The sequence below is a fragment of the Bemisia tabaci genome, chromosome 4 (genome assembly GCF_918797505.1).
Source record: "Bemisia tabaci chromosome 4, PGI_BMITA_v3".
Lineage (NCBI taxonomy): Eukaryota > Metazoa > Arthropoda > Insecta > Hemiptera > Aleyrodidae > Bemisia > Bemisia tabaci.
Window position 1 is genome coordinate 53,973,517 of NC_092796.1, and position 27,315 is coordinate 54,000,831.

Here is a 27,315-nt window from a genome sequence, read left to right on the forward strand (position 1 = left end):
CGCTTTATCACTACTTTTTGTGAATTTTTATTGTTGTCTTTAAGTACGTCCCTCTTCTTGCAGCCTATTAATTTTCAAGTGGAGTAAAATAACATTTTGTGAAAAGTAAGCTCCAAGAATTGAAAGTTGGAGGAGTACGATTAAAACACTTCTCCATGTTTTAGCTGCATGTTATTAAGACATCTTCCACGTAACATGTCTTCAGTGTCAACTTTGACGATTCTGAATATCTCATGCTGCCTATGAATTTTTTGTTGTTGTCCCTAAGCCACACTAACATTTTTCTACAAATTTCAGGTGAGGAATTTACTTTAAAGCAGTAGACCAAAGATTTTAGTCCTTATCAATTAAAGGACAATTCTCCTTGTATAACGAAAAACTTATCTCATGAATCTGTCTGATTTTTTTTTGAAATTTTGTTTTGTCAATTGATACAAGATATTCAGTTCTCACCAATTCATGAAAACTTGAAATATCCCTGTGTGGAAGAAAGAGAAATATTGCTTCAAAGTAAACTCCTCAGTTTCCAAGATAAAACTACAATTTTTACCTCATGTATTCAACATCACAGTGCCATAAGTATTTTCTTGATAATTTTAATATTTGCATTAAAGTAACAATCAAGAAAATAAATTAAATCCCAACAGTTTTGTATTTTTGTCAGACTATTTTCTCTCAGTTTTTTTTGGTTAGGATTTTACCTCTACCTCAAAATTTCAGAAGGCCAGTGAGCTCTATTTTCAGGATCGACGCATATTTAAACTATGCAGCATGTAATTTCAAACAAAACAAAGTTGCCACAGAAATTAGGGTTGTGCCAACTTTTAGACTTTTTTCCAGCCTGAATCTTTTTTTTTTTTTTGGGGGCCTTGAAACCTGACTTCCAGATGGATCTTATGCATAACCTCTGGTGAAATTAGGACACTGCTTAATGTGCCATAATTAGTGAATTTAGAATATTTAGGCCTTGCAGCAGGAAATAAAATGTTTATTTTCATTTAAACCAAATTATTATCCTGGGCCTCAGTAGAATTGAGAGTAAATAGATTCTGTCTGCATTTTTCAAGAAAAATGTATGATTCAAGCTGTAAGTTTTTTGATCGTTTTTTAAAATTATCAAGAGCATACCTTTTGAATTGATCTTTGCCAATCTTTCGTTATTTTAAATTATAGATCATATTTCTACTTGTTTCTCATCAAAAGAGACTCTTGTCCAGTTTCAATTAGTCCTTTACTCGTGTTTTTCCCCGCATTTTTATTCTTTCTCTCTCTTTTTTTTTACCTATTCATTTTTTTTTTTTATTTCAAATAATCGCTGTATGAGCTTCAAGTTGAATTTACCGTTGTCGCTATCAAAAAAATCTCCCATAAAACCTCTTAGTTGTCCTTATGTCGGGCTTGCATTCAGCTATGTGGACTTCCATTTTTAAGGAAAATAAACCAACATTTATCATTTGACAGCTGTCACAAAATAGATATACACCAATTAAAATGGATTGCGTAGCATTTTCTTCATGGTGCCACTTCTAAGGTCCCTCCAAAATTTGTGGAGGAAAAATGCTTTTGATTATCGAAAAATCCTTATTTTTTTTTGGTGGTCGCATCAAAAATATCAATTTACAAAAAAATGTCTTGAAAAAGATATTTCTAAAAATTAATTGCATCAATTTTGTTGTAACTCCTTTCCACTCTGAATGTCAAACCTGTACATTTGTAAATTTTTTTGTGTGTGATTTGTCTGAAATTTACTTCCTTTTTTCACAGTGATGTAGATGCTTTATTAGAACCCCGAACTGTTCTAATGACTGCATTTTCTTTCTTTGACGCAAGCATGTTAAATGCACCTAAGCGCTAACTGAGATTTCTACCTTCTAGTCTATTTTCCACTCCGTTAATGCTTCTTAATCTACATTCGTGCTTTTTTTCTAATAATTAAGCGTATGTACCGCCTGACGTTTGAAATATTTAATATCAGCTTTAAAAGTAATGTAAGCATCTTAAATACAACATAAACTATTGTTAATGACCTACGTCCCCTTCCCCTTTTCGATGAGATTTCATTCTTCTCTTTTGTCCAAATGACTCATCCAGAGTAATTCTACTAATTTTTTTTTTTTTTTACCTGTGATGCAAATTAATTCAAGTTTTTAGAATAAAGCCCCTATTATTTTTTGTTTTCTGAAAGATGAGAGCAATTCACTACCTGAAATTGAAAGAAATATTCTAACCTACGTATGCATAAGTTTTGCACATTTGCATTGCAGATCTGCTTACAGCGATAGTCTAAAAGTAACTTGAGAACAACTCGCACCTCCGTTATTTTTCTTTATTGCTTTTTCAAGCTTGGTATAACATTTTATTTTTAGTTCATTTTCTGCCCTCCTAAAAATTTTCTCATCATTACATATTACAAATGGTTGTTTTGTTTCATTGTTTTTTTGGTTGACCCTAGTCTCGATATTCATAAGCGTCTCCTCTCTGGAAATATTATTTGACAATATCATAAAAATAGAAACCATAAGATTAGAGAAACATCACATAATTAAAACAGACAGCGAAGAATCATTTTCATGAAGGCTAAATATCGGTTTATAATCATTGATCAACTTTACGTTTTATATGCCAACTTTGACATTTTACAAAGTTTATTGTGCACTTAATAAAATCAGGTATTGAAGTTCAGTGGGTCATAAATGCGTTCAAATGGCATTTTGGAGTTAAAATTCTGCTCTAACATTGCTCATTCCTGGGTCACTTCTCATCTGTTGAATCAAGAGAAAGACCTCATGAAACTCCGCAGAAAGCCTTTTAAAATGCTGTTTTTTGCTAACCAAGAAAATGATTTCTGAAACAGATCTTATAATTTCAGACTAATACTTAATTAGAATCATTAGATTTTCAGATACTTATCATCTTTTCCATTTACACATAGCATAATATTGATTAATTTTAATGTATTGCTCATAAATTAGGTCAAAAGTAAAAATGGAAAGTCCCTTTATTCCCAAGTAGCTGTGATGCTGAACTGGAAATCTAATGGTCTCATTTTTTTTATGTAACTGCAATTTGTTCTATTGTAGAGTTTCAATAATTTCAACGTCCTCAGTATTGTCAATGTAGTGAGTAGAATGAAAAATGAAATAGACCCAGTGAACACTTCAGTACCTGTTTTTGCCGCTGAAAGAATTATTTGATCAAAGTTGCCTCAACAAGTAATTTGTTTTACTCTAATCCCTAAACATACGAATAAAATTCAATTTTGCATCATCCCTTTGATTCACTACTGAACGTCTTGTCGAGTGATAAAGTGTGCCATTGTGTGTAGTAGTATTTCAATAAGAAGAAGTCAGATGCATAGCTGAAGATCGCAGAGATTCAAGGGATTCCTCCCTCTGTGTACGACTTAAAATATCATCAAATTATCAGGCTTTTCTTACAATTTTCAGGAATTTTTTCCGCCAAGCCATCCTCGATACATTTTTTGGCATTTGTCCTCTTGAATAATTTTGTTACCGGTCCTGATGTAAAATTGTTTTTACATCAGGTGTTAAAGAAAAGACTTTAAATGTCATCCTTTGAAGAAAGCTATTGAAATATACTCTCATGCACTAATGGAACGCATCAATTCTGACTTGTTGACCAAATAATTTTTTCAGATTCGAGCCTATTTTGAATCTGATACCAGTAGCTGCAAAATTATATTTCTCATTCTATTTTGTTTTGAAAATTGTTTATTCATTTTGCAATTTTATTATTCTGTTTTTTAATTTCATTTGTTTCTTTTCTTTTCTTTTTTCGTTACCGCTGTATGTTTTTCCTCTTGTATTCTTCTCTTCCCTGGCTTGACCTTGATCTGGCTTCTCCTGCCAACTAATAGCCCTCAACCGCTGCCACCTCTATGTCTCTTGCCGCATCTCCCATCGAGCTTGCCGGAAGGAAACGAACCCGAAATCCATCCGATGACTTATTAATGGTATCTCAGTTGCTTTGCACGTTTCAATTTTATTTTTTACTGCTATTTTACCAGTCTCATGTTACTCTCATTGAAACATTTTTAACTGTAAAAGACTAAAAAAAGAAGCACAATATTCCAGGTAGGACCGCTCAACCTGAAACACTGGTCCAATGACAGAAAGTTAAATTAGTCAGATCACTATAATCGGTGCACCTATAAACTTCAGATGAGTGTCTAAACATTAAACAAAATTTATATTTAAAAAATTCTACAGTTTTTGGAGTTGAAGCTACCTTTGATTTCTGTTAATTTCAAAAGTTTGTATTGACTTTCATCTTAATCTGATGTTTGGATTAGTTTCCTTCATGCTACGGCAGAATTTCATCTTGACTTTTTGTTTTCTTTTTAGTAGCACACTGTGTGCATCTGCAATAACTTTAATCCTAATAATAATTAAAGTTTATAAGGAGCTAAAATACTAAAGAATTCAGTATCATCAATCAGCTATTTATCTAATATTTTTTATATAACTTTCTCTTTGACGCACTTATCATAAAGTATTTTTCAATGAGAGTAACAACATTTTGTAGTTCTGCCAGCTTTTAATTTATCAATCTTTACGTTTGAAAAAATGAAAAGTTAGATCAATTGCTTTTAGTGTTTATTTATTTTCTATTTTTAAATTTTTATTTTCACTTTTTTTATACATACATTTTTTTATCTGCATTTTAAGCATAATAACCCATACAATAAAGAAGTTTAGGGTCTATTGACATTGTGTCTGCAAAGTTAAATTCTCATAAAGCGAGGAATAATTTTAATTAATACTTAACATATTTGATAAATGAATGGACATTCTTTCTCCCTCTAATAATTTTCAATTTTTACTCCGTAAGATATCGAAGTATTAAAGATTGTAATAAATCCAGTCTGAAGTATTCTCAAAAGAGACTCTCAGACTAGTCTGTCTTGCATGGAAAAGTTATTGACCTCTCAGAGAGTTAGATAATAGACTACCCATGCATTGCTCGCTTCATTGGATGTGGTGTAAGCCAGAGTGTCTGTTCCAAAAGCATCCAAGTATTTTTTGAGGTGAATTTTTTTAAAACCTTCAAGTATTTAAAGCTGCAATGTAGTGAATTTAAGTAAAGTCCATCCAATTGCTTAGGAAACCCACAAAGCTTTGTACAACTGACAATAATCTTAGGAAAATCAGGCTGAAAGTTGCAGCATTCCCCATTTGAATGTATTCTATCATGAATGATCAGGACAAGCATATAGTTCATTTTCGGTTTTATGAGCACCGGCTGTTGTTATAGGTCACCCCCAATTTAATCGGCAGGTCATGCTAAATTACAATGTGTTAGCAGTAATATTCCCATCAGGAAAGTAACAAAAGAAGTTATTAAACTTGTGCCCCCCCTTCCCCCTTACAAAAATTCATCTTTGCTGACTAGGAAAGTTTTTTGTTATTTTCTACCCTCCATCACATCAAAGAGTCAGTGAAGTCCATTATTTATGTGCTCCAATTTCTTTAAATCAATTAAAAACAATCTTGTTCAGTGAGAATGTTTCACTCAAATTTTCACCCTGAAGAGCCAGGTTTTATTGCTGCCCAGTTTTTTACTTGTAACATTATGTATTTTACTCGTGTCTTCTCCCACTCCTTGCTAATTAGCTAGTTCTCTTGGCAGTAGTTTTGTGTTCTTTGTTTCAGTTCAAGTAAATTCGCTAACACTTTAGTTGATTTATTTCTTATTCCTTCGTTTTGCCGTTCTGTAACTAATGGAGCTCTCTAGTCTCCAAGTCTAAAGAACTCATAGGTACCCACTTGTGCTCAACATTCCAGTTAAAATTTGTTCATTCTATTTCACAGTTACTGTACGTCTGAAATAGATTAAACTCAAAATCGTATATTTATTTTAAGAATAGCTGCTATCTCTATTGTATAACTTAATTCTCTTACTTTCATTTTATCTGAAGTCTTGAATCTCACCGTTAATGCATCTTTTCCCCTTTCCTTTTATTTTTTAGATGGATATGAAAGCAGTTGGTCAGCTTTATTATGATAATTTTGTAAGTATTTAATGTCCCCTTTCTCATATTTGCTCTCTCGTAATATCACATAAATTCGTATCAGTATTCTCAGTGATGGAACGTCTAGTTAAATTGGTTTCATTTTCTCCATCTTTTTTTTCGCCAAAATGTTTTTCATTCTCAGTTATCTTTTCTCCATTGCCAATTTGTCCCTGAATAATTGATAAGTTTTTTTTTTTTTTTTTTTTTTTTTTTTTTTTTTTTAATAAGATGTTTTCCCATGCATAGTTGAGCATATGCTTGCCTATCTCTAAAATTTGATATCATTTGCTCCACGTTAGTCAAAATTAATAAACACAAGTTATTCTACGTCGATTACATTTTTAGTTAATTTTTTATTTTTATTTTTGTGTGCAACATATTTTACCATCTGTTTTTGAAGTTGAGCTTGATTCAGAGTATGTCTGTTAGGTAATGGTTTTGTCAAAAAAAAGAAGGAATAAGAAAAATTCTATTAACAATCCCGCTAGTTAGGTTAGGTTGTAACAACACTGTAAATATTAATCAATTTGGTGTACATTTTGTAGTGTTGAGTGCCTAGTTACTAGAATCCATAGTCAGGTAGTAACCATCAAACATAGGTTCAATAACTAAATGTGGTATGATACCCTCTAATTCCCTGCACTAAAATTAAAGAGAAAGAAACCCGCTTTTCTCTCCCATAATGTTAGCACTTATTTTCCCCGTAAGTGTTCTAAAGACAGTACTTCTTTTGAAGTACTTTTTTTAATCTCATCTTATCCGTAAATTCTAATTTTTTTCAATTTAAGAAAAAAATTAATTTGCAAATTTAAGGAAAAGGAAGTGATAACCTCCTGGGATTTTTGCTTCTTTTCAAACTTCCTCTTTATTAAAACACACAAACAAGAATTTAATTTTAAAGAATTTGAGTATAGTCAGTGGAAATCAAATTAGCAAGTATGCGGAACGCAATGGTGAAGGGCAAGACATCAACATGAGACTAATGAGGAAGGCCACATTCACAAATGTTGGCACTTCTGTTCCATTCTGACCTAGGTCCCCCCCTGCTGTTGGTGATACTCCCAACTTGTCTTACCCATCAGTTCTGATTGTGCTCAAGACAGCAGAAAGCTATCAGAGGTAACTGTGACTAAAAACAGTTGCGTAACTTTCTACTTGGTGAACTGTGCCAATTCAAATGAGAAATTGAGATCCCTCGGGAATTATCTCATCAGAGGTATTTTTTTAAAGTTTGATACTCTCTCTTCCCAATCTTGTTTCCATTTTCTCTGATTTTACCCAGCTGAAAGGTAATCTCTTGTGTAGTAACTTTCACACACCTATTGATACATAGACACTGAAAAATGTGAATGAAGGAGACTTGCACAGAGACTTACTAAGTACCTCAGGATGTAGGTTTCTTTAAAAGATCGCCAGTGCTTCTGAAAGGCTGTTTAACAAAACGTTTTTAAGCTCAGTGTTTCATGGTATTTAATTTCTGATAAGTGTGATGCTTGCAGTTAATTTTTTTCTAATGAATTAATTGTTCCTGCTGGCCCTTTCCTGAAAAACCGCACCTTCGAATTGGAAAGTAACGTTTTTTTTAATATCAACGGTGAAAGTACCAGACCTCGTATCTCATTTGCAGTGTTTAAAAATCTCTGCTAACATTTTATTTTTTTGAAGGATAACAAATAAATATCATTTCTGGAAATTTTACAGAGTTTTCTTCACATAAAAAGAAAAAAACATGTAAGTTTTCAAGAATTGATGTTGAATAATTTTCTATTTAAACAATGAAGTATGATAGGAAGTCCACAACATTGCAAACTGCGGTACCTGGTCCGTTAGTTTTACCGTCGATATGACTCCTCACCACATGTGTCTTTCATGTTGATGCTTGCTATCGCTGTGGATTACTTAGCTTTTTTAGGTTGTAACAATGATATTTCAATCCCTCTTCCCGTGTTTACCTCGTAGAAGCATTTATTTTTTAAAAATATAGGAGCCAAATAGATTTCCTCAAGTTGGCCTCACCTCTTCCAGTTTTTTGAGTGAAGCACTTGCAAGGGTTCTGTTTTATACACCCCTTGACTGCTCTTTTAGTTTTGTGAACACAAAAGAGAGAGAGAAAAAATCAAAGTAGATTGACTCAGGCCAAGCTGTCCTGTTACCATACCCACCACTAACGTGTCGGTAAAAAGTTTTGGAAAATGGCAGAAGTTTCTCCGGCATGTCTCTTCCTTCTTAATTTTCTCAAGTGGACACACTGTTGCTTGTATAAAGTGGTTGTGCAAACAGAGTCGCCAAATTGTGGAAATAGAGCAATTATTTTGGAAGAACTCCAATTTCTAGTTCAACTAGACCAGAGACTGTACAAATTGTCATGTCTGTAGACTAACCTGAGTTTTTTGACTCTGGAAAAAATACCGAATTCATTAGAAAGATTTTCCTTTAAAACTACTTTTAGATGTTACTGGTCGAAGTTTTGCAACCTACTATTGTTAATTGTTTCGATTTTTGATTTATCAGGCATTTCCTGGGATGGCGTACAAACGAGCCGCAGGTGATAAGTCTGGAGTGCCTATGTACCAGCCTGGTGCTACAGCAACGTACCAACAGTTGTTGCAACCATTTGTGCCGGTCTCATGTGAGTACAGGCTTCCGCTTGCTGCCGCTGGTAATATGGCTGCGTTCACTACCGGTGTCGCTTTAAATAAAGCACCAACGGTAACAGTTCCAGCCACCCCCTCTCACCCCCAACAGTTCCTTCGATACCCAACACCCTCTGCTCAGTCCCAGTTTGCCCTTCCAACCCTTCCCTCTCAGTCCATTTCAAATTTCCTAGCCGCTGCCCAATTAAATGCTTCTACCGCTACAACAAATAACAATAACAACAATGATGAGGACTCGCAATTAGTACCTTTTAAAAAAATGAAAACAACCTAGAAAACTATGAATTTTATTCGTCATTTTTTTAATTCTTAGACATTTTTAAATTTCTTTTCTTTTTAAAATTAAATCAAGTTTTATCTGGGCAGATATGGACTGACTGTGATCATACTGTTAATCCTTTATTTTCTTTCTTCATCGTTTTTTACTCTAACCTAAACGGTTCAATGCACTTTTGCATTTATGGGTTTAAGGTACTCAATAATTCAAACAGTTTTCAAAAGTAATATTTGTGTACAAGTGTATTGATTTCTCAGTTTTTCTGCCATCTGTTTGAAAAACAAAAAAGGGAAAACAAAATCAATACTTGTGCTCACAAATCAAAAATTAATTTTTTTTTAGTTTTTTACTTTATTTTATTTACTTTTTTTTGACCATGTTCCTTGAGGACAGTGTAACTGCAAAAAAGACACCGAAACACTAGCGAGTGTTGATGTACATAGATAGGCGCATACAGCTTCAATTTTGGAAATAATCTTTATTATGTCTGATGACAGTAATTTATGAAAAAAATCTCACAAAACTTTCTCCGTAATTTTCATTTCCCCTCGAGTTTTCTTTTTTCTTTTGTTTTTTCCTAACTTATTTTATTTTTGTTTAGTAATTAATGTTATTTGTTAAATTTTAAATTAAGATATTAGTTGCAATGTGTTACTTGTAGTTGTTAGTTTTCATTATCTCTTAATCTTATGTAATATTTTAGATAAATCATGTCTCGGTTTGGTTCGCTCTTTTCATCGCCTATTCTCTTTATCTTTCAATCTACTTTGGGTTTCCTATTCCCAATACTTTCATTGTTCTACTCTGCTTGATCACGATCTCAAAACATGATGAGTTGGCTTGTTTATATTCAGCACAATTCAGTTTGTTTTATCTATTTGTGTTGGCTTCTTTGAACGATCTGAAACTGATGTGTAATTACCAAGCATTTGCATTAATCTGCTTTCCATGCCAACACATAATGTTACAACAATGTACAACACAATAATTTACAATAATGTACAACACATAATGTTATGTGTAAGAAAATATTCTGGTAAATTTGAAAGTGCTATGTCCAGAATATTTTGTTGATTACCACGGAAATTGACTCTATTTGATTGATTTCTCGGGTAATTTGCAGAAACATTCTCTCTTGAACTATTCAAGAAAGGCAGGGCATTGATGGTAGTGGGAACATTTTATTCTTTGTTCAATATTGAAATTGTGTTAAGGAGCTCCTTGAGGCAGTTTACTTACTCTCCAGGTGCCTCTTAAATTACCTTTCAGAGATCATCCTCACAAAATAACTTAATTATTTTGAATTTGTATGGAGATGTTTCATTTTCATCAAGCAGACCTCTGGTTTTATCATTTAACATGTTCATTGATGAGACATCAGCATCAGCCTTTAACATATTTAGCTGGCTTTAATTCAATGTCAACAAGTCTTAATCTCTCAACACTTTTGGTGACTTCATCGATATCCATCCTAGGTAAAATTTACTGAATCCTCACCATACAAGTGCTGATAAACTTTTCCAACTCATCATGTAATGTTGTGGCAACCTGTTCAATAAAACTGCTGACACTTTTTATATTTTTTTAGTATCCAGCTTTTTCTTCATTGAAAGCTTTGAATGATAATCGCTTTTGGAAAAATTACATAATTCATTTGTCTCTCGAAGCATATCCAACATACTTAATTACTTTGAAACTGCTTCTTATGTTATTTATTGAATTTTTTCTTTTTGAAAGCACTGTTGTAACTTGATTGGTTTTGTGCTTTAAATAACGTCATAGTTTCGGAATTCAGTGAAAAACTGTATTTTTGCTTTTTACAAGTATTTGTATTTGAACGCATGCCACATTTGCCTTCAGTGTTTTTTTTGTATTTTTTTTTTCTCCAATCATCATTATTACAATTGAAAAATTCACTCATTTTTTATGATTGCTGTAATTCCGACGACATCAGCCTTTTAAAAGGTGGTAGCTAAAAAAAAGCCTTTCTATAGTTATATCTTATCAGGCAGTTCAACAGGCTGACATTTGGCTGCATTCCTGTCATTTTTTTCGTTCTGAAGCTCCTCCTCCTCTCTGAGTGCACGAAACTGTAGCTCACACACTTCCTTTAGGATTTACTTGTTGGTTGAAATGATTTTCACTCAGGTGAAAATTTCAGAAATTCCTTTATGATTTTGTCTCTCAGGAGACGTCAAACTTAAGTGTTCCTATATCAGCAATTTGTCCATACCCTTTTTTATCAAAGTCGAGATCACTCTGGAATTGAAAAACTTTGATTGATTTTTAGAATTTTATCTGATTCATAAGTCAATTTAAATTTTTATCAAGTTTGATACTTCTAGATTTAAGTTAAACAGTACACCGTGCAGAAGAATCATATGTTACTCAGTAATTTTCAAAGATTATCAGTTTTCTCTAATTAAAGTTGGTTTGATCAAAATTGCGGATTAAAAAACAGTTGAGAATACTGTAAATGGCTTTGTTGTGGACCCAGAGCTGTGTAGAGTGATAGTATCATGGCTTCCCATCGACTCTTTGCTAGTACTCCTCCACTGTTACATTACCGTTTACATTATTCCAGACTCTTCTCACCTTCAATTCAGATTGTACTAACTATTGTCAAGTTCTGTCTCATGTAATTGTTCTATTTTATTTCATAAAACTCTAGAGAGAAGTGAATTTCGTTCTGATTTTAGTATTTGTATTTTTGGCAGAAGATTATTCAGTTACCATCATAGAGAAGTTTTTCAAATCGTGCCTATTTCAGTCAACAAATACGCTTTGAATATCATTGCAAAAATATGCTGTAACCTTATAACTAATGATTCAGAGATTAATCAATGCTGCTTCCCTTTTTTCCGGCGATTTCACTCAATTCGTAATACAAACCAACTTCAATCAAGAATCGGATCTATCATCTATAATAGTTTTACCAATCACCATTTATTACATTCAGTCTTAAAATTACAAATACTAGCTTTTATCTTGAAGAATTCTGTGTTCCAACAAATTTTAGTCACTTTTAAAGTCTTAATATTAACAAATTCTTCTTTAGCGTTTTACTTTTTTCTCAAAGAAGCGCTAAAACATGAAGCACTCATTAGGCGTCAGTGGAATATTTGTTTTAGATAGCTAATAAAATTAAAATGGTTTAAAGTAACTCCGTAATCGGTGATGCTTAAGGTTCATGTACATTGGCACATTTTTGTAAACTTGGATACAACTGGATGTTTATTTTTCAATATTTAGGATAGCGTATTCCGTAATCAATGAGAATCAACGATTCGCATTTGTTAATTAGTCAGTTTAAAGATTTTTCATCACCTGTTATGAGTCAAACTCCAATGTTTATAGGCCTAAATCGTTTAATTTATGTCAATTATTTTTGCAAAGAAAGAAGAAGAGGAAACCTTTGACATAGTTCTTTAAAAAGATTCAAGTTTTTTTTTTTGGTAGGTTAGTGTAGAGTTATTTTAGGAGTATAACAATAGGGAATTGTGGAATAGCAGTACCCCAAATAACCATGAATTGGGCGTCGTTTGTTTTTACTTCTGTTTTTATTTTTATTCTTTTCAAAAATGCTAGTTTCTCCTCTCTTGGGTAGCCTCTTGGGTAGCCTCTTGCGTAACCTCTTTCTCCGCGTCATCTACTAGGTCCTATATTTTTTCGTCTCTCTTTTGTTCATCCTGAAATTAAAAAATGTCCATGAACGAACAGTTTTGCATTCATTGTTCACAAGAATTATCTCTACCAGCAGCTGGAGAGTATTGATTGGTCACTGTTAAGCAAAAAGTCTACTTTTTGGTTTACGCTTGCTGATCGTTAAATTACGCAGTTTTGTTAAAGATCAAATTGAATTATTTTGCTTAATGATGTGTAATCAGCTCTTCTTTGCCTCGAAATAGAATATACATTCGGAGGAATACCCGTGGGGTTTTGTGCAATTATATCTCTAAAAACCTCCCCTCCCCCATCCCCTTCCAATTATTTGTGAACTTCTCTCACATCTCATCCAAGGAGATTTAATTTCTTCCTAAAGAGTATTCAAGTCAATCCAAAGCTTTTAATCTACAATTTGGTCTCCTTATCCCTCTAAACTACTGGTGCAGGCTTTACTATTAACCTAAAAATTTTTAAAATGGTCAAATAAGCCTCTAATGTTTGAAGCCAAATTGGCTTGTAATAAAAGTTTGATGAATCGTTAACTGTTGTTAATCCTCGTTGCCCATTGTCTCTGGCCTAATAATAGTCAGGTACTTTAAAAATCCGTTTCAATAATCCAGCAATACCTAGAAATTGCCTGGTTTTAGAAATTATGACGAAATTAACCAAAGAAATTCAAAATTTATGAATTTTTTATCCACCTATTTAGTTTTAAAACGTTTCTAATTAGATTTAAAAACTCGTGATCATAATGCCTAATATTATTAATTGTAGTTTGTAATTTTTGAATAGGGAAATTAGTGAAAAGTCACTGTCAAACCCCTAAGATTATGATTTGATCGGTGAATCTACGCCAGAAAACGAGAACAGCCTCTATAGATATTTTTATGAAGTTCTTCTTTGGCAGTTGTCAGTTAGATTAATCGAATTTAATGCATTTATGTTTCTTTGTTGCTAGAGGTCCTTTTCAAATTGAAAAGGTTAATGCCTGTATGATACTAATTTCTCTGCTCTATCCAATATGAGTTTATCTTCCATACAAACATTACCCTTTTTTCAATCCTCTCTTTATTTGGCATTTCATGGGTATTTGATGTGATATCATGCAAGCTGCAATAAATATTTACCATGAGTTCTTATCAGAGGCGTGTTTATGTTTCCAAGTTGATTGACTGGTGACAAGTCAGTCGACAGTTATGTGTTTTACTGTGAACCACTTTGGGTATTTATAAATCCACCACTCTTTAGATGGTGAAAAATGTCCTAAACTTTGGCGTTTGCCTGTATCCTATGAGGAAGATAATGGCGTTGAAGTTGAACTTGATTCTGTTTAATTTTAATAGATTCAGTCCTATTGGAAACAAAAATACAATTCTACTGATCAAGGAGAAATATTTTTCTTTCAGCTGGCTCATTTGCCACTGAAAACTGCTGTATAATAGATATAAAATTGAATTGAGCTCTAGCAACGACAGAATGGACAGAAAGGCAGAACCTCTTGGAATTGTGTGCAAGAGTGCACGGGAAATTTCATATTTTCTTGCTCAGAAAAGGCCCATTGTAAAAAAACCGTGTATCAGACAAAATATTTTTACTATAATAACCCCTTGTAAATTATTGTTATCGTCAGTTTTATCCTCCCTTTTTTTCTTTTTTTTAAAATGAAAATTGTATCATATAGGTTTACTTTGTAGTGATGTATGTGAATATTTTTACAGACGTGAGATGTTGAATAATATTTAGTTAAAAATAAATTTAATGAGTAAGATAGTTCAACAAGAAATGCACTGAAGTTGAGTGTGGTGAAGCCTTGAAAAGTGCGAACCTTAATCCTAGTTTTCTTCTATTTTTTATTTTCATTATTTTTTTAAATAGTTCAATTAATTTTTTATGTATGTTCTATTGTTTGTTGATTTATCGTCATCGAAAAAGTTAGGAATTATCCTCTCGAAGAATTCTCTCACAGATTGGAATCACCATTCAAGTGAATTGACCTAGCAAACTGTCTGTGGTTACTCTGACTGAGGGTTAGTTCTGGTCAATATGAGTTCCGTAAACTCAATATAAGTCGATATGAATGAAGTAAGAGTTCAACAAGCAGGATTTAATGTGGAAAGTTCAGTCGGGAGCACAAATTTTAACATTTGAAGTAATAAAATCCAATCAGTCTATTATCTTTCAATTTTTGGACTTGGCATACAATATCTGGTGAAAAAATCAAGTTGGATTATACTTATACATAGACAGAGTTATAATTATTATAATATCAACTCTATCTGTTCAAATTTGTACATTGAGTGGGTCAATAGACATTAATCAGTTCAGAAGGAAACTATCGAATTGTTCCTTTTGTCTTTCATAATTACCATTTACCATCCCTTATTCTTTTTGTCCTAATATGTATAAATATGTATAGGTATATTTTTTGATAATATGACGTGCCTTTATGAAATTGATTTTTTTCTCATCCATTTTTCTCTTTCTTTGATGAATAGAACTTCTCTTTGTCTGCTAGTGTTTATTTCTTATCAGACTTGCAAGTTTTCTTCAGCGGTTATGAAGTGACTGAACTTTTTGTTCCAACAAACCTAATACTCTAAAATTGAAAAGTAATTTTCCAACGCCTTTTTCATCACTCGCGCAGCATCTGCTGCACAGAATGCAACAGCAGTTATTCCTTTCCCTTTCCTTTCTTTCTCTCTTTCCTTTTTCTCAATTCATGCCTATTTCTTTTTTTGTCTTTTCATATCCTTGAAATGGATTTTGTCTTCTTTTTTTGTGTGATATTTTTCTCAAAAAATTTGGCATTAGTATAAAATACATAGAAGAAGCCCAAAATAGTTTGGTGCAATTTTTCATTTAAGGCTCTTCTTGGATCCCCCCCCCCCCAAAAAAAAAAAATTATTTCTTGTGAATTATACTTGTAGCTTCCAAGTTTCTCATCTGATTTAAAGCTTTATATTTATGATACCAAAAATATTTTAAAGAGATATTTTCTGGTTTATCTCATAATTCCTTTTGTTTGCAGACTTCAATCGTCAGCTCTTGTTGCCCTTGTCCCTAATGGTTTTGCATAACTCTCAGTAGAAACTCAATCATTTGTTTCTTGCTCCAACTCCTGCTCAAAGTAGTTTTTACGTAAATTTAAAGTTTGATGCTCAATTTTATTTGTGCCTCCGTTTTAAGTCTTTTTTGGCCTCATCTCATCTTTACTTTCCTTTCCAGGAGATTTAAAGTTATGCTTTAAAATTTTCCTGTCCTGTCACATTAGTCATCAAATGGCAAATTCCTTCATTCAGGCTGTCTCTTGATTGTCATTAAGCATTTTCCCACAGAGAATAAAGGTTAGGCAGAAAAAACATGGATAGAAAAAGGATAAAAACGAACCTTTCAAAAGAAGTCTTTAAAATTAATTGTAAATTGGACAGTAAACTTCTAATACACTAAGAACGCAGTAAATATTCACAAAATGTAAAATGTTGTACATCAAGAAAATATCTAAACAAGCAGGATGTGATAAAAAGCAAAAACGAAGGTAGAATCCAAAAGCTCTCAAAATAAGGAAAAGTTATTAACAATGGAAATCAAAATAACAATCGTCAAGGAATGAAACTTCAGTGGTTGCCTAAAGAGGCTCAGCATTGAGCTTTTCTAAACCTCAAATAAATTTTGACAAATTCGCCTCTTTCTATTTTTCTTTGAACAGAGTCCAATCCATATTATTTATCTCTTCTCTTTTTAAATTTAAATTATGAGCGCTGCACAACCGATAAACTTTTTCATCTATAGTAAGCCTTGCTTTGTCTTTAGACAATTTTTAAGAATTCGAGAAAAGTATAAGTCTGCTGATTTTCATTTTGTGAGCATGTGACATAATGTAATTGTCACCTTTCTGAGAAGATTCTTGCGCTGTGACTACAAACTTAGATATAATATCAGATTTTTTTTAAATGATCTGTAATGACAAAGCAGCGCTAGATTAAAAAAAAAGTCAGAAACCAATCGGTAGGAAGCTACTGGAATCTATCACATGACTGAGCTAACAATCATGCGTTTTGTCAAATTGACAAAGTTTACTTTATTGGAACTTCTTGTTTCATTCTATAAAAGGCAAGCAAGGTAATAAAAGATTACTTTGTCTGCACTTATCTTAACTATCAAAAGAATGTCCAACTGTTCCAGTATCTCAAAGACCTTCTGAATAAAGACATTCTTAACAGCCACCCTTAATTTGTTTTATCATAGGCTCTTGAAGTGTGTATCGCTTCTATTGAATTCTCTCCCATCAAAAGACAATAAGTATTCCGAATTTTAACTGTTGATTGTTCATTTTTACTTCAGATGACTAACATTTAAAGTAATAGTTTTCGATGAATATTTGGTTCTCTATTCGTAAGTACTTGTTCTCACTATTTCTGTAATAGAACTCTAGCCATGCTAAATATTCAGCAGGTACAAAAAGTAGATACCATCCTCCTTCCTGTTGGCCTCGCTGCTTTACGAATGCAGTCTAAAATGATACATTGAATACTAGGGGGTCTGTTCCCTGGTTGCCAGATTTATAACCCTTTTCATATGTTACTTGTCTCTTGTCATTTCCTCTTTTTCTCCTCATCTCTCTTCCCTGCTTTACTTCCTCCTCCTCCTTGTATCCATCTAACAATTTCAGTCAATGATGTTCCAGTATTATATTGTATTTATATCTAAGATGCTCTCGTGACTCACATGAATGCAACTATTCAAACTTGAATTGTCGTAACTCAACAATAAATTTTGCTCTTTGTGGCAGAACCATCTATACTTGGCATGTGTTTGTCCTATTTTCAACACAATGACTGCATCAAAAGAGCCAAATTTCCCGGAAAGTTACAACAGTTTTGGTCGATAAGTTTGCAGGCACATGTGTTCACGTTTGTATCACAACATACATTTATATACTAGTTACTGTAAGTCTATATTTATATGTATTGTCAAGTTTAAAAGAGGAAAAATTAAAAATGAAAATTATATTAAAATTGCATGAACCAAAATCTTGCTAGTGTTGCTTAATTTTTTACCTTCAAGCAAATTTAAGCCATACGCTGCACAAGATTTCAATGGTTTCTTCGGCTCTCTTTTACTTTTCTTCTTTCGTTTAGAAATCAGTGCATCAGTTGCAATGGCAAGATCAAGGCTCAAGTATGGATCATTGAAATTAGTTCTACAGATAAATTTTTCTCAACAATCTGATTGATTCAGTCCTAAGAATAAGTAGTAATTAATAGTGAATATAATAAAAGTGGGTTCTTTCAAGAGGCGCTTTAAGCTCCGCGTTCTGACCAAGGAAGCCGCTCAACCCTTCAGAGGACGGTTTATTCTATTCTGGATTCTGGTACAATACATCGTCAAATTTTCAGTATGGCTCTCTACGGAAAATCCATTACAGTCAACGGCCTAATCCTCACTTTTTTAAATCTGTTTACCTATTTATAATGATCCTTCAATACAAAAATGTTATTTTTTCAACAGCATCAACTTTCATCATCTAATGTTTTCTCTCCATGAAAAAGAAAAATGATCATTACTTTAGCATCCAGCTGGTACTAATTCGTACTTGAATAGTTGAGATAACCTAAAGTAATTTGGAAAATTAAAATACCTCTCAATTTTCATCTTCACCTCCCCTCTCATGCATTACTTCATTTGCCAGCACAAGTGTACCTACTTGATAATTTTTTGACTGTTCATGTACTCTTTCCGCCAAAATTTATGCTGCCTGATTTTCAGCACAGCGAAGCAGGGTTCCTCAAATCATCATAGTTGTTACTGAATTGAAAAAAAATTATAACACTGGATCGATGTAAATCTAAAGTATTCTCATGCAGCTCATTCTTAATTTAATCGTGTATCTAATTCCGTGAAATTTTCCTCTTTATTGTATCAGTATAGTTTTAAATTTGTTTTCTCATTTTCTTATTATTCAATGAGGATTTTTGAATAATTAGTATTTCCTCCCATGTGTCACAGTGTCAAAGGTCCATCAAAGCTATTGGCATCCCTGAAGAAATCATTTGCTAAATTGACGTTAGCATTTTCAGAAATGTTTGCTAGAGCTACAGAGAGAATTGTTTCTCATATAAATTGCCAGGAATCATGATAAGTGCATTAGTATAGTCCGAAATTCTTTTCTAAGCTCATAATTTACAACAGGGATGTGTGCACTTTTAAGCTTCTTGTTCGAACTTGTGAAGATCCTATTGGTTGTAAAGCGAGCGTCTCTATCTGTACTTTTAGCTATTTTATGACTCATTTATTAATTAAATTAAATGAATTGTTAGGGCCCTTTACCTGACCTTAAATGATACGTTCCTAAATTTTACGCCACACCAAGTGTGATCTACAGTCAGTTTAGTTGTATTTTGCCACCGAATGAAATTGAAGTTGTAAATTAAGACAGTGGACTAGAACTCATGTTTGATGCACAATCTCGTTGAATTTTTTGATGGTCTGCGGTCAGTAATCGTGAAAGCAGGTGTCTTTGCGTCAGCCCTATGTCAAAGTTTTTCTCTGTCAAAAGTGTCTTGTCATCAAATTTAAACTACTTGTCTCATTCTAATCCCATATGTTATGCGGAAATTTTAGAAACCTATTCTCAGCTAATAGACGAGAAGTCCCCTTGTCATATCTCCTCTTTTTGAACCTTTGATTGTATCTTAATTGCTGCTGCTATATTTTCAACAATTTATTCTCATTTTTAGCCTCTCATTTTTATTTTTGCATGTCAAAAACTCGACCAGCTTTCAGTGCAATAGTACCTAGTCTTTCATCAGTTCTGATTCAGCTTTCTGTATTGATTTTGTAATTAATCACTAGCTTCATGAGTGGTAGTAAATGTGTCGCTTCGAATATGATTGTCTCATTGTCTGTGTCCAGCAGGGCTGTCCAATTTGAACTCTTCATCACATTCTTAATTTACTTGTATATCAATCGCTCATCTCCTGCAATTCAGCCGTATGCAGTCTGATTTTGAATTAAAGTAAAAAATAATTAGTGGTTCAGAAATTCGTAAATTTTTAAAAATTAGTTCTGTAGTTGGTTAGTTCTTATGTACTTACCTTTTAGTTACTCAACATGCATATAGCATCCTTATCAAACTTACCTATATTTAATTACCTAAAATTTTAAGTTCCTGATTATAGAGCGCTAAAAGAATGATGCCCCCCTCTTGACTTTTACGAAATTTTGAATGTCCTTCCTATATCCTCTAGGCACCTACATTGAGGAATCGAGTTTGATATTTTAGTTCTTCCGTTAAAAATAAAATAAAAAGTTGTCTCTTCTCCATAATAATTTATCCTATCTGAACTTGAAATGTCCCATAAAGTCACTTTGTCCCCCTAATCCATTTTTTGGAGCTACAGATACTCTAACATTAGTTTTCAAGCGCACAACAAGGAAATGATTTCTGTGTCAGGATAATGCCAGAAAATAAAGAAAGCCATTTCAGGCATAACAGATGCTATGTCTATGATGCTATACGTTAATGTTTAAATCCATTGAATCACTTGATAATTTCAGGAGTCATATCTTGAGCAATGATTGTAACCTTTAGCCGTCCATCTTTGGATTATAAAATCGAAAATTTTATGAAATACAATGTAAATAGTATCATCAAGACTAGAGCTTTACAAATTCAACTAGTTTTTTTTTTTTTTTTTTTTTTTTTTTTTTTTTTTTTTTAATAACAAAGTTGGACAGCCCTTTTGAAAGAGACCTGTGTGAATATATTTAGTCAAAATTCATCTTTTCATTCGAAAATCTTGAGGAGCTCTGATGTTTAGATCTTTTCCAGATCAGCCTAAAGTGAAGTTTCCCTTCCCCTTCATAGGTTCTGAAATAAATAGCAGATCTTTGCAATATTGAATACCTATCATTCAACAGAAATGATATTTTTTCTCATCGGTCCAAGTCATGAAAATAGGAAAAACTAATTTCTTGAACAATGATGATAAGAGTATTTTGTCATGGAACCCTGTTTTGCTGCATCTCCCTCAAACTCTTTATTCTTCTTGTAATCACTTTTGCCCAATTATTGATTTATTCAATTTTTTAAATTTTTCCTTGTTTTTCCTCAGTGTAGACTGAAAAAATGTATCAGGAAAATCCAATTGAAAATTGGAAAATTCAATATTTCTTTAATGTAGTTACACCTTAAGTTCACTCATCCATTCCATCTACTAATTCGTCTTTCTGTTCATCAAATGGAAAAAAATAAAAATGAAAAAATGAAGATTCCCCTAAATAAAGAGAACTAAATGATATTTTTGTTTGAAGGTTGACATAGATCATAAAAGTCTGATTATAAATAGGTAAATATATGAATTTAATTTTGAAAGAATATTGGCCGAGAAAAATGGAGAAGAAATTTTTTTTAATCTTTGCTGCCAGAGCACTCTTACTTGGAATTCCAGCCAGATTTTTAAAGGACTGTGGTTCATCTTAGATATATCGTATCACTGATTCTCTCTTTTTGAGGATTCAGTCTGAAAGGAATTGATATTGAGGTGTAAACTCAGCTGATGAAGAGTTTATCATTTGCCTAAGATTAGATGTTAAAGTCTCATCGTGAAAATCAACAAGAAAATTAGAATTTTCTCTCAAAGTGTGAAAGATGAAAGATTGCCCTGTTCTAATTTACTATTCTTATCTCTAACATTCGTCACGTCTAAACTAGTGGGACTCAATACAATTATTCTTTTCTTGTTGAATTCTGGAACTTATGTTTCTTGACAAATGATAATCCGTACATTCAAATCAACAACATTTTTCAAGCATTGAAATAGTGTCATTTTTAGATGAATTTCACTTCAAAACCAAATGACAACACAGTTTCCATCGAAAATTCGGATTCAAACACTGGAGCTCTTAGAAATAAAGTGTTTTTTTTTAGAAGAAAGTCAGTGAAATGTTGGAAATAGTGCTTCGTGCTTTCGAAACCATTGTATTTGAATCAGCAATCAATTCATTCACTGTCAAGAAAGGAATGTAGTGTTTTCTTAAAACTTCTTGAATTACGTATACCAATAGCTTTCCCGCGAAACGTGCTCTTCTTCACTATTAAGCAACACCTTACTTATGTGATTTTGAGCCTCTGAGATGCTGCTACATACAATTAATCTTTGTCCATTTAAATTCTCTCCAATTCTCGGGACTCAACTCTCACCCAGAAATGGACCGTGGTCTTTGATATCCTTAAAAACAAGAGGACTCTGTAAATACTGTATCAATAGCGGAGCCTGTTGCAACAATACACTTGGATATAGCAGTATGATGACTCTAAGATAAGAGCTGATTTTTTCCAATTGCTTTGCCAGTGAAGAGAAATTCAAAGGCCTGATTTGATAGGTTTTAACGGTGGTGATCAATGCACAATTGGGTCACGTTTTTTCAACAAAATTGAGTGTAGGTTTATCCCTTCAATGAAGCGGATACTTCAATTAAATGTAAAATACATCCTAAATTCGTTAATTAAATGATGATTCTAGCAACCGAGTTATTTAATATCAAATATACATAACATTAATAGTAAAGAAATGTTTTAAAATACAGAGAGCAGATCACCATTGTATTTTTTTTTTTTTTTTTTTTTTTTTTTTTTTTTTTTTTAGTGCTTTTATCAGACTTCTCCTTTTGACTCACACCCTGCTTTGACTTTGGTGACAGTTAAACTATTCTGACCAGCAGGCAGCTTAGACAAGAAAGCGAATAATCAAAATGGAGATGTGGGGCTTCAGTATTTTCAAACAGTTTTGGTGGCGTTGTAGCTAAAGAGGTGGTTGTGGATGGAACTAGATCTACTGAGTTCTGAATATATTCCGTAAACAATGGTAGGGATTCGAGCAAGTAGGGATTGGAAGAGACTGCAGTAAAGTCCACTCGATTGGCTCTGATTGGGATTGTCATAGTAGGCAGTTCATTTGAAATCCATTCCACTCATAATAAAATTACCGGTATTGATCAACAATTTTTCAAGTAGAAAGTACATGGTTGTCAGAGCCAATGGGCCAGTCGTGCTGGTTGTAGTCATGTAGTCTCATAACGTTTTAGTAAACGCTGTTTGTAGACCAATAGAATGTAATGAGATTTGTCCTGCGGTTAAGTTTCTATGCCCAGTAATAATAGAGATATCCTGAATAAATCCAATCTGTGTATGACGTCTCCCAGTGACCTGCACTGAGCTGACATTGCTTAACGTCGTGTCTCCTTCCTTGGTTTCTCTCAGTGAGGCACATAATTGAACCAGTGCAAATATGGCCGACTGACTGATAAACCCAAGATGTACAATACTACAGTAAGCATGATCGTGGTGAAGAACTTCATATACATGTTTTCCTTGCAAGTATGTATCTCTCTGTTAATTCTGGATGCAGAAACTTGGGGTCCGAATACACCTTATTATTCATGACTACTCTGTAAGCCTCAAGCATTCATCCATTATCCATTGAGGGAAAGAAAGTGCGATGGCAAGGCATTGTGGTTTGTAGAAAAAACTAAACTGCCGAAGTATATATGAGCAGGGCCATTAGTACACCCACACGATGGGTCATTACGCTTTTATATTTCTTGGATTCACAGAAAAACCTACTTGTGGAGTAAGAATAGAAAGATCAACTAAATTAATGTTTGATAATATGTACCGTAGGTAATTCGAAGCGTTCATCTGAAATTACTTGCTGTTGTGTTTTTATTTTTTATATTTTTGAACAAGAAAATCAAAATGAAATTCGTATACATCTCTGCTTCAATCAATTCTGTCGCTTTAATGGCTTTTTATTTCTGCGCACATGGACAAACTAATTACCTTTCCTGCTCCCCGAGCTGCCAGTCGCAATGTAAGTTGTTGAGCACCGATTGGTTGGTTGTCTTGTATTGCGCATGCCCGATGTGATTTCCGCTTCTTTGCACTCCACTGCTGATGTATTAATGCTTCAGCGGATATGTTTTGTACAGTAGAACACTAATCATTCAGGTAATCAAGTTCTACTTTTCATATCATTTTCTCTTTTGTGCTCTTCTATCTATCGTCTTAGTAAACAAAATGACAGCCCTGTTTCTGTATTATATCGGTAACATTATCTCTTTGCAATTTATTCACTATATGTCCCACTTTTATTATTTTTTCTCCTTTATCATGAAATTGTTAGTCACTGAAAGCAACCCTCTAAAATTATGCAAAAACCTCAAGAATTGCCAACATTAAACAAAACCCTCTTTTTAAATCGATGTCTGTTAAGTTCTGAGAAACCCATAACATTCTTTCCCTCACAAGTAATTATCCAAATGCCCTGCACAAATTCGTCTTTATTTTTCTTACACAGAGGCATTCTTTGAATAACAATAGATAGAAGAGCATGTCTATCATTTTTTTTTTATTACTTAATCTCTTTCTTTTACTTTTCCCAAGTTTTTTATTATTTTGAGTTTTATTAAAATCGTCCCTGTTGTTTAAATAAAAAGTTGACACAAATATTTTCAAGCAGACTTTTTTGAAGAATTGAAATTATTTGACTAAGCAATAGAACTAACGCAGTTTTTACTCAATTTATTATTACTCGTACTGTGAACGGACATATCAACACTCTTAACTTGTCAAATTGGTCATCTATTTTATCCTAAAAGTTGCGCTGGTATCATCAAAAAAGTTCACACATACTCTCAAAATTGAAACAATAGAAAAGAAGAAGAAAGCTAGTCAGTTTGAATCAGTGCAGTTCTGATATGCCCCTTCACTGTGGTAATGATAAAATGACCATCGTAGCTTAAACGTCTCTAAATTTTTAATAATCAAAACGAGATTGAATTTAAACTTGAATATTTTCCAAATTGTAGCCTATCTTAAGAAAATTTTCTACTCTTGTTTGAATTCTGACAAACACTCGTCAGTTATGAATTCCATTATCCCACAGAATTATAAAGGCAGTTTTCATTATTAGTGTAAAAGCAGATTTTTGTCACCAAATTTTTTTATCGATGGTGAAACTAAAAAAAAATGCAAATCCGGAATCAGTATTTAAAATTTTTCATTTCGTGTTCCATCTTTTATAAAGCACACTGAACAATCTCAATCCAACTTTTCATGAGATATTCTTGAAATAAAAAATGAGGGACTCAAAATTTCGTTCCACGTCGTGCTGTGCAATGCTGTCCATTGAAAAGTAAACTCTGTGTGAGTTTTTTTTTCTAGTTTCGCCATTTATACATCAAATCATTTAAGTAATTTAGTCCAATCACGGCAAATAATGCCTCATTAAGGTAGAACCTTTTCAGTCCAGTTTGGAAGTTCAAGCAACTATGTACTAATATTTTAAATTATTTGAATACTCTAACTATTTCTCTTCACGAGTGAAGCGTATTCATTGCGGCTTACTTAAAATGAAATAGAGCAGTTGTTGTGTGGGTGGTAGTGTGCGCAAGTCTAGAGCTTCGTGAATGAGTGAAGTTATTGCTATTAGGCTCTCCCTTAATCTCCAAGATTGCTCATTACCTAATTTTGCACTATTTTTAGGGGCCAAAAATGTTTAGAATTAAACTCATTTGTTTTTTTACTGCCTTTCTCAAGGGTCCCGAAAATTGTCAGCATTCAGATATGATTTTGCTGACAAGGCTCCACAACTTTTTTCCCCCTTGCCAAACTAATTCTAAGTAAAACAAGTTTCATCTTCCATGATGATTTAATTTGCGGAACACATTTTTTTTATTCGTCTTTTTTAATTTCACGCCTCAAAATAACTAATCTTGTGATAACAACCCCCTGCCCTGCCCCAATTTTTTTTCTGATCCTTTTGATTTGACCATAAAAGCATGGTGTGTTTAATAACTACATGATATACCATGTTCTTTTTATCTCTTCAATCCTAAACTAAAATCTGTGTGGTCATTCGTATAAAAATTAAATTCTTAATCCCTTAAAGTTTGGATGTCATTGTGTGACCTATTTGATCATATATTTGGTTGAGTAGAGACTCATGTACCCACACATACAATTGCTTGGTTTCATTAAATAAGCCTCAAGGTCTGATTAAAGTAACTAAATACTTTGAATTGTTCAAAGCAGTTTTGAAAATTGGGACCTTTGTCCTGACATGAGAATGAAATTGTGACATTCTGCTAAAACTAAACTAAGATATCTATTTTCTCACTCTAATTTAAGTCTCTGTAAGTTACCTATTCATATTTCAAATTTTAGATTTTAATGTGTCTTCATTTTTTCATTGCAGTTACAGGACATCCCCCTGGAGTTCCTCGATTTTAGGCTACAACTGTGATTCGTTGGACGTATCTAGTTTTTCATCTCCAGTCAGGTAACTATTATGTATGCTCTTATTTCTCAATGTCAATTACTATTGTTTTGATGAATGTGGCTGGCAGGTGTGCAAAAATAAATATGACCTGTTCAAATTATCACATTTTACGTAGGTTGTATCTTTGGATATTTCCTTTCATGCTGGTTTTATTGGTGATGCACGGAGATTGCAGTGCTAATGTGTACATCAAAAAGTCACCATATTTTTTGAAGCAGGATGTCTCCTTTCATATTGAACTCAGAAATGTAGAGCTTTGACCTGTCTCGTCATTTCCTGCTGATCTTGACAATTCAACCATCAAAGCATAATTTTGTGACCACCGTTACCAACTCATTCTCTGAAATTAATTGAATCTCTTTCAGTGAAAGTCGGTTTGAAATGAATATTATTGGTAAAAACCCTCACGCACTTCCAAAAATAATGCAATGATCTGTTTATTGAGTAGAGAAAGAGATAATCTTTTAATTGTGTGGCAGATAAAATCTTCAGCCAGAAAATGTAATCCGAAAGAGCCTCTTCAGATGTATATCTGCAAAATCGTAGGAGTTTCTGCAGAGATATGTTTGGTGGCACTCTATAGACTCTTGGGGATTTAAAAAAAAAAAAAAAAAAAAACAAGCAGGGAATTCCAACATTCAGTTTTAAAGGCGCGCCGTAAGAATATGTCTATATTATCAAATTCAGTGTTATGCTTTTGTCATAAGTTTTCCAATGGGGCATAAGCGCCTTAAATATTATCATCATAAATTCAGTTAAAGGTTGCCTGAGTTTTATATCTAGACAAATATTTTCAAATATTCCGTTCAAAATCGGATAAAAATAGGGGAACAGTGAAGGCGCGTTTAGACGGCATGTGGGGCTTCACAAGATCAATGAAATCCACACTAGCTGTGTGCAGAATTTTGGGGAAACAATTACATGTTTGGAATGCAGCTCGCCCAGCTGTCTAGACGCGCTTTAAGAGTCCCCCTACGAAACCATAGAAACCCAGTTCCTTAAGCTTGACCTAAATATTGCTCATGGAGGCTGATAAGGTACAAAACTCATCGATGGTGGACCATAAACACGATTCATACAAATTATACAGAGGCAGTGTGCAGGCATCCATCGCACACAATGATAACCAATCAGAAACTCGAATATAAAATGTACAAAGTTTCATACCTGGCAGGTGTAAATTGAGAGTAGTTTTTTAATTTGCAATTTGCCTGAAGTAAATAAATAAACAAGTAAAAGTCAAAGAACTTTATTGGCACAGAAAAAGATCTAATGGGTTCTTTCAGTAACAACATAGATTAAAAAACAATTACAAGCAATCAGAATGCTCCCAAGAATTATTTA

General features: G+C 33.1%; 1 protein-coding gene across 10 annotated transcripts in view; it reads left to right on the forward strand.

Annotated features, from left to right (window-relative positions):
- mbl (splicing regulator muscleblind) overlaps positions 1 to 27,315 on the forward strand; it is a 302,565-nt gene that overhangs the window by 264,911 nt on the left and 10,339 nt on the right. For 4 of the 10 annotated variants that reach the window (XM_072300062.1, XM_019047062.2, XM_019047063.2 and 1 more), the window contains 3 exons: positions 3,878 to 3,973; positions 5,990 to 6,031; positions 8,546 to 17,661. In XM_072300062.1, coding sequence (XP_072156163.1) covers positions 3,878 to 3,973; positions 5,990 to 6,031; positions 8,546 to 8,962 — 555 coding nt within the window. In that variant the 3' untranslated portion in view covers positions 8,963 to 17,661. Of the gene's footprint in view, positions 1 to 3,877; positions 3,974 to 5,989; positions 6,032 to 8,545; positions 17,662 to 25,887; positions 25,972 to 27,315 lie in introns of those variants that run through there. The other 6 variants (XM_019047064.2, XM_019047066.2, XM_019047065.2 and 3 more) reach the window with 4 other exon arrangements.